The sequence below is a fragment of the Harpegnathos saltator genome, unplaced genomic scaffold (assembly GCF_003227715.2).
Source record: "Harpegnathos saltator strain DR-91 unplaced genomic scaffold, Hsal_v8.6 scaffold468, whole genome shotgun sequence".
Lineage (NCBI taxonomy): Eukaryota > Metazoa > Arthropoda > Insecta > Hymenoptera > Formicidae > Harpegnathos > Harpegnathos saltator.
Genome location: NW_020230281.1, coordinates 53,368 through 62,205, shown reverse-complemented (window position 1 = coordinate 62,205; position 8,838 = coordinate 53,368). Strand labels below are relative to the sequence as shown.

Sequence of the window (8,838 nt, the reverse complement as noted above, 5' to 3'; positions counted from 1 at the left end):
TGCCATCATCATACGTCAGAATTTTGCAAAAATGCGAAAATTGCCATGTGTGAAGTTAGCTCCCATGACTAAAAAAAAAAAATATTTGACCTACAGATGTGCAAACGAAAAATCGACCTGTTTCGTAATGTGCAAACGAAAATCTATCGATTGGGCTCATTATAATCCATTTCTGCACATTTTCAGTAGTGGCTATCATATAGCGGATATGCCAAAAGTTAATGTTAAATAACTTTTGAACTAGAAGTGTGCAAACAAAAAGTCAATTTAATTCGTAATGTGCAAATAAAGATCTATCGATTTCGTCGGTTTAAGATTAATTTGCTGGAATTTGAGGGGCCAGTGTGAAGTTGGCCTCCCCCAAATTGTTTCTTGAATAACTTTTAAACGAAAAGTGTGCAAACGAAAATACGAGATGTGCATACATGTGCAAACAATGTGCAACCGAATGACGTATAGAAAGTTGTATTTTTTAAAAGTTGGGAGGCTAATTTCACAAGGGTGCGTGAGAAAACAGAGAAAACCGAATGGTGGAGGTAAGCCTCGACCGTGCGTCTAAGAATTTCCAGCATTACTTGTGCCTGTGTCGCGTGTCTGCTCACTAGTGGTGAGACAAAGTCAAAGCGATTCAATTGTTATCCTTCTCTTACTCATATATATATATATATATATATATATAATTTTCACTATAGTCTGTTTTAGTAGCTCGGACATTAACCAGACTCAAATCATAGACATAAACCTCGTATTGTTACCAACATATCGAGTTAGTTGACGTCTATTTTCTCAGGGGGCCTATCAGGACAGACATATGCTTTCGTCCGGTGGCCGCTCTCAGGTTTCTCTCTGAACTGACCAATTATGGCCGATTATTTTTATAATAATTGACTGTGATTCGCCAATTCTTACGGCTTACAACTTACGACATGTATTGTAGAATGACTTTAAAGCGTCGTCTACAATGGCAGTAAGCAGTAAGAAGTAAGCGTGAACAGTAAGAAATGGACCAACCACAGTTGATTATTTTTGTCATAATCGACTGTGATTGGTTTATTTCTTACCGCTTACGCTTACTTTTTACTGCTTATTGCCATTGTAGACGACGCTTTAGAGGACCAATAGTCACTAATCGCTCACTGAGCGGTTTTCTCCGCTGAACGCACTCAAGTTTTGGATAGGAAATACCGCAATAGCCAATCAACGTAGATGCATAATGTGCATGCGAGACGTTGATTGGCTACTGCGATATTCCCTAGACAACTTTCGCCGTATGGTAAGCATCTTTGACTATATAACTATGGACTGCTAGCAGCTTACTTTTCCACGCAATAAATGTCTACAAACATCTGCAGCGCCGCCAGTACCAAACACGGCAAATGATGGAACTCGTTGAGCATAACGAATGATAACGAAGTAGACATATCTAGTAGCTATATATTATACCATATGAGATATATAATAACACGGCAATTACAAACAAGAAAATAATAAATAAAAATGAAATACTGTGTTGTCCATTGGTGCAATAATTCTATTCATAAAAAGAAAAAGACAGGAAAGCATGTGGCTTTATTTGCGTAAGTCTCATGTTACATTACAACAATAACTTATTAAATGGTTAATTTTTAAATTAAGTAACAAAGCAGTGTCGTATAATATGTGTATACATATAAACACATGAGACTGCAATAATAATACGGCAATTAAAAGTAATGTTTGTACAATTTCATGTGTTTAGACATGTATGAGAATATCATATGAAACAGATATATTACTAAAATAGTTTAAATCTTTATTAATATTTTTAGATTTCCAAAATATCTGGAACATCGTACAAAATGGGTGAAAGCATTGAAAAATGTGGCCATAAAAACAAATAGCACTGTATGTCAAGAACATTTTAATGAAACTTGTATGTACAAAACTGGATTGTCATCATTACGCTTGTACGAAGGATCTGTACCATCTATATTTTCACATGTTTCTAATTTAAGGTAATATTACTAAAATTGTTAATGCATTTAAACTATAATAATACCACTTTCATACAAACTTTATACAAATAAAAAAAAATTGTTAATAGCATAACAGAAAGTATACACTGTAACGAAAACAATAATGCATCTTCCGAAGTATTGATGGAAGATGAATCAACAATTGGTTCTCATCAAGGACAAATACAAGATGACATATTCAACAAAAACCAATACTGTGGCATCAAGTAATAAATGTTTAATAAGATATCCAGGAGATATTACAACCGAAAAAGTGACAAACATGTCGTCAAGTAGTTTAAGGAAGTACGTTACTATATTAAGAAAGAAATATAATGCTCAACAGATTGCAATGAATCGTTTAAGATCTCAAGTATATAGTCAGAAGAAAACGATTGAGAGTTTAAAACAGTTGTTCACTGCTCTAAGAAAAAATAATCTTATTTCCTCTAATGCTGAGCAAGTATTACAGGTAATTAAAACAGATACTCCTTCACCTACATATACTTGAATCGTATTGTAAAACCCTTTATAGGCTGAAATACATAAATGGCCAAAATAGGTATTTGAAAATACAAAATGCAAAATAGGTATTTTACAAATGCTTTTCCAAAATTATGTATTTTATATATATAAGCACATATATGTATATATAAAATACATAATTTTGGAAAAGCATTTTTAAAATACCTATTTTGCATTTTGTATTTTCAAATACCTATTTTGGCCATCTCTACAGAAATATATGTATATATTTATGAACCATTCCATATTTTTATGTTAATATGGGAATCGCTATGTATGTGTGGATGGAGTGAGGCCCAGATGCGGACAGAATAAATCGGACACAGTAACAATCGGACACAGTAACTATCGGACACAGTGACAATCGGACACAGTAACAATCGAACACAGTAACTATCGGACACAGTAACAATCGGACACAGTAATTATCAGGCACAGTGAGAAACGGACACAGTAAGATACGTGCTCCGTACATGTTAATAGTACATGTATGAGCGGGGGGGCTCCGCATCCCCTGCACCCGGGCTTCGCCCGTTTCCCCCCCCCCCCCTATGCCCGATTGCAACTACCATGTGTCCGATTCTCACTGTGTCCGATAGTTATTGTGTCCGACTGTTACTGTGTCCGATTGTCACTGTGTCCGATAGTTACCCAACAAACAATTTGGCAGCAAATTGTCGCCAATTTGACACCAAATATGACCAAAACTTGACGGCAAATCCGGTGCCATCTGTGTCCGCAATAAGCTCGGGTTTTGCTAGCAAAGTTTGTTAACAACTTGCCACCAAATTGACGCCAAATACCGAGCAAGGTTTGTTCGGCACAGTTTGACGCCAAATTGACGCCAAATACCGAGCAAGGCTTGTACGGTACAGTTTGACGTCAAATTGACGCCAAATATTGAACAAGACTTGCTCGACACTGAGAGCAAATTAACATTAAAATCCAATCCAAGAATAATAAATTTATTAATTTGAATGATTTTCTATTTTATTATTATTAGAATAAAATAGTGATTTACATAAAAATTATATTTTCATATACAGAGATAAATGTACTAAAAAAATTAACTTTTTTAATTATATAAACAGTTAGTTTGCATATAACTATATATGCATTTTTTAAATAAACAAATAATTTATTTATTTAAAGAAAATGTTTTTTGCAATTAAATGCATCTAAATTTATTATTAAATATAAACATATCTTTCTAAAGTAAAAAATATTTACTACCATATAACATATCCTGTCATTTTTGTGATGTTGAATTCTATTTATTATTATTCCTATTTTATTTGCGTCGTTTTTGAAATATTATGAATGATTTTGTTTGAATTTTCTCAGTTAAGTACTATTTAATCCCCGCGCACGCACGATATCACTTATAAATAATATTTTATTTGAAAAATTCACTTTATCGTTCTCTGGCCGGGCTCGAACTCGGGACTTTAGATTGGGAATCAGCGATGCTTCACACTACACAACTTCACTTTGATTTATAAATATGTTTTGTATTGTCTATACGTGCGCAAAGTGCAAGCTTTGCTCGGTTTTTGGTGTCAATTTCGCGTCAAACTCCGCCGTGAAAGCCTTGTCTGGTTTTTTGTGCTAATTTGGTATCAAAGTGCGTTGTGCAAGCTTTGCTCGGTTTTTGATGCCAATTTGGCGTCAAACTACCGTGCAAACTTTGTTCGGTTTTTGGTATCGATTTGCCGTTATTTTTTGTTAGCAAACTTTGTCTTATGTTTGCTGACAATTTGCCAACAACATTTTATTTAGCAGATATTACATCAAATTTGATGTCATTTTGTCAGTAAAATTTGTGGCCAAGTACTTGACAAAATTTGCTCAAACATATTTGGTTATCTGGGTTGTTACGTCCTAGAGGAGGAACGCAACCCTTTCGTTCGCGAGTAAGGCGAACCTCGTTCGTACACGCGTGTCAGTGAACGGGTCAGGGACCCGACGGGTCCCTTTACTCGGACACCGACGTACGACGAGCGGTCCGTTTTTCGGCCAGGGACGCGAATCCCTTTACCGGGGATAGGACCATGAGTTGACTGTTGGAAGGGTATATGTGATTTTGAAATCAATTGGAAAAAAATGAAATATAAACAGATTTATTAAAATGAGTATAATAACAAAATGAATTACGGCGCGGTTTAATACAATTGATGAATGACTGTGTATGTATATGTGTGTGTGTATGAGAAGTGAAAGAAGGAGGAAATAAAAAAAAAGGAAGGATTATGAGTAAAGAGTTAGTAAGCAAAGAAAATGTAACTTACTGGTGATTCCTGGGATGCGAGAAATGAACAAGATATAACGGTTGATAGGCGGCTCCTGCTCTGTAGGTTGGGATGGGTTGTGCGACTCCCTTCCAATTGTCCAATTATGGCACAATAGCACTGATTCTAAATTTTTATTTTTGTCCCCAAAAAAAAAAGACAGAGGACGTAAGAGTATGTGTAGTGCCGAAACAAAACCGAAGACGAATTTGAGTCTAAGGACGCGTTTTTACAGGTCTGACTTTTGAATCTAGAATCTAAGTGAATGTGAATCTGCTCTTTTTCCTGTCTCTCAGAATAGAAGTAGTGGTAGAAGTAGAAGTAGTGGTAGAAATAGAAGTAGTGTGTCGCGGAGGCGGATTACCGCAGTTTTTATAATGATAATCGGAGGCAGAAGCTATCAGGGTGGGTAGAGAGATGGCCTTTGAGGAAGGAGTGAATTGGTCTTAGTTGGAAAAAGTTTCAGCCATTAGCGAAGTTAAAAGACATCGTGGGAGGAGACAGTTAGTTTTTGGAGATATGAATATGGAAGGGCTAAAGGGTGGAGCGTGGGTGTCTCATAGTTTTAGGTGGATATGATATGATTGGCTGAATGAATTAGGCGCGACAAGCGTGGAGGTGGTGGATTCTTGAGATAGAGAAATGTATACAAGTGGCCGGCTGGAAAAATCAAAATGCCGTAAATCAAAGGCTGAGATCAGATTTTACGACTATCAGTGAAGTAAGCTTTGTTGGTTGACTGATAGGGCACATATGGTTTTGGATTGGGAAGATGTAAGTTTCAAGTTTTAGAGCAGGAATGCTCTGTGTTGCTTTGTTTTACTGAAGGTTTGTTAGCGCGGAGTTTCAAATTTTTATGGCTGGGACGACGGACACACTTGGCGAACACTACCCAGATATAAACTTTAAACGAAGACGTAGATTTTTACAACAGGGCACTGTTTCCTGTTATGGAATTTTCCCGAATCGCCTTTCATTTGGTGCGACGGCTGTTCGCCAGATGGGTCTGTTTCCTAATTTATATTTATATATGTATATATTCCTATTATAGTTATATTAGGAGAATATAAATCCGCGAGAGGAAAGAATTTTTACTAATTAAATCTACAGGACGTAACAGGGTACTGTGTCCAATAGTTACTGTGTCCAATTGTTACTGTGTCCGATTGTCACTGTGTCCGATTGTTACTGTGTCCGATTGTTACTGTGTCCGATTGTTACTGTGTTCGATTGTCACTGTGTCCGATAGTTACTGTATCCGATTGTTACTGTGTCCGATTTATTCTGTGCGCATCTGGGACGCTCCCGTGTGGATGAACCTATGTAGAATCAACATATATCAGGGAGCATTTCTCATTATATTTAAAAAGCATTAACAATAGGATGCATATAAGTAAGAAAGACCTAATTTATAATATAAAGTTATTTTTATATAAAACTCATTAAGCTGATCATAAGAAATCAAGTTTGTGTGTGTGATATTTGTATAGAAATATGTTGAAAATATATTTTATCTTTAGTTAAATTGCAGTATATATGCAACATATACAAGACATTTTCTTTATATACATATTATTTGTCTTATACGCATGTATTATATATATATATATATATATATATGTGTGTTTTTGTTATTGCTAATAATAAAAAATGTGCATTTTTCAGAGTACATTTCTTACTAATTTATACATATGAACTGCGTCCAAAATAATAAAAATTTTTTTATCTGAGTTAAAAGGATGAAAAAAATATGATTTGTTGGCAAAAACATTAGCACCAAGTTGTTGTGACATTGAAATATTTGCTGTCAACCCATCAAAAGTTAAAGCAACAATCGTGATTCCACTAGGGATTCCACTTCTGATGATAATATCATTAAGCAGATACAAGGTGGTAAGGTTAAAGGAAAGTATCCCCCGCAACTGAGAGCGTTTGCATTAACCTTGCACTTTTACAGTCCTAAGGCATATTGCTATGTTCGACAAACTTTTATGAATAAATTGCCTGCATCATCCACTATTCGATCATGGTATAGCAGTACTGATGGCTCTCTAGGATTTTCCACAGAATCATTACAAATTTTGAAAATAAAAAGTCAAGCAGCTGAAAATGAAGGCAAACAATTATATGGATGTTTAATGATGGATGAAATGGCTATTCGCAAACAAGTTCAGTGGGATCATTCGGCGAGAAAGTTTATAGGATATATTGACTATGGAAGTTGTATTCATGAACCAGAAGAATTACCGTTTGCCAAAGAAGCGTTAGTGTATTTAATAAATGGCGTGAACGCAAGATGGAAAATTCCTGTAGCATACTTCTTAATAGATTCTCTTACTGCACAAGAACGAGCAGAGATAACCAGGAAAGTATCAGACTTTCTTGTCCCTAGTGGAATCACGATTGTTGCTTTAACTTTTGATGGGTTGACAGCAAATATTTCAATGTCACAACAACTTGGTGCTAATGATTTTGCCAACAAATCATATTTTTTTCATCCTTTTAACTCAGATAAAAAAATTTTTATTATTTTGGACGCAGTTCATATGTATAAATTAGTAAGAAATGTTTTTGCCAGTAAAGGTATATTATATGATATTAATAGTAACGAAATTAATTGGGACTTTATCGTTAAATTACTTAAATATCAAGAAGAAAATTATTTTCATTTAGCAAATAAATTAACAAGGAAACATATTCAGTGGCAAAAGAATAAAATGAATGTTAAGTTAGCAGTACAAACATTGAGCAAAAGTGTTGCAATTGCTTTACAGCAGTTGGAAGAAGATAATATGAAAGACTTCGTTGGCAGCTCAGCTACAGTTCAATTTATTATGATTATGAACGATATTTTTGATATTTTAAATTCTCGCAGTTTATATTCTTATGGGTATAAACAGCCATTGAGTCCACAAACATTTAATAATGTAATCTCATTTTTCACAGAAGCAAAATTATATTTGTCGAACATTAAAATCAAAGTTTCTACAGAGAATTATAAAAAAAATATAAATGATAAGATGAATATTCTACAAATCAAAAGCAAAACGGGTTTCTTAGGACTGATTAATAATATGGAAAGTTTCGAAAATATCTATAGAGAATATGTTGAAAAAAATAAAATGAATTACATAATGACTTATAAATTTTCGCAAGACAACTTGGAGATTTTATTTTCTTGTATTTGATCCACGAGAGACAGGAAAAAGAGCAGATTCACATTCACTTAGATTCTAGATTCAAAAGTCAGACCTGTAAAAACGCGTCCTTAGACTCAAATTCGGATTTAATAATAATCCGAATGCTATACAATTCATCGCAGCTTTTAAGCGACTACTCCATCATAATGAAGTGAAATCTTTTGCAGCAGCCAATTGCACAAGACACAACAAATATACTTACAATATCATCACGAAAATCTGTAGCACATTCAAATGTTGCTAATATTAATGATGTTTGTGATAGTGATGAAGAAGAAAATTTAATGATATCTGATTCTATTAATAATATTGAAGGCAAAGAACATGCTATCATTTATATGTCAGGCTTTGTCGAACGAAAATTATTTAAAAAAATTACTTGCGAAACATGCCTTTATCTTTTTAACGAATGTACAGTTATGAAGTCTACATTCATAGAAAGAAAAAGCTGTGGATATTTATATTATCCACGAGAAGATACATATAAACTCATTGTTGTCGCTGATAAAGTTTTTAATTTTTATAAATTACAGAATAATTTGTATAAGAAAAATGCATGCCAAGAAATAATTATAAAAACAATACGTAATATTGATATGGATAAGGTATTAATAAATTTTAACAACCACGTTAATGAGTTAGACGTTTCCGAAAATCACAAATATTATTTAATTAAATTAATTATAGAATGTTATATACAGATTCTTATGAATTATGAAGGGAAATTAATAAGCCAAAATATTGAGTACATCAGACATCAGTTTACAAAAATTATTTTATTCAAAGGTCAGTAATATCTTAACAAATATGGAAAATGTAACGTTTTTTTTT

General features: G+C 33.9%; 1 protein-coding gene across 1 annotated transcript; it reads left to right on the top strand.

Moving 5' to 3' along the window:
* Nucleotides 1-1,339: 1,339 nt before the first annotated feature.
* Nucleotides 1,340-2,234, top strand: LOC112588042 (uncharacterized). Its single transcript, XM_025302101.1, has 3 exons — nucleotides 1,340-1,577; nucleotides 1,809-1,994; nucleotides 2,084-2,234. The coding sequence occupies exons 1-3, from the start codon at nucleotides 1,498-1,500 to the stop codon at nucleotides 2,223-2,225; spliced, it is 408 nt and encodes a 135-aa protein (XP_025157886.1). The 5' UTR covers nucleotides 1,340-1,497; the 3' UTR covers nucleotides 2,226-2,234.
* Nucleotides 2,235-8,838: the final 6,604 nt, after the last annotated feature.

What these genes read in the sequence shown, in the direction of transcription:
- LOC112588042 (XM_025302101.1), top strand. Translation starts at nt 1,498, where the DNA reads ATGAAATACTGTGTTGTCCATTGGTGCAATAATTCTATTCATAAAAAG. An exon ending in AAGCATGTGGCTTTATTTGC is followed by an intron (nt 1,578 to 1,808) that starts GTAAGTCTCATG and finishes TAATATTTTTAG; the next exon opens with ATTTCCAAAATATCTGGAAC. An exon ending in TCACATGTTTCTAATTTAAG is followed by an intron (nt 1,995 to 2,083) that starts GTAATATTACTA and finishes AATTGTTAATAG; the next exon opens with CATAACAGAAAGTATACACT.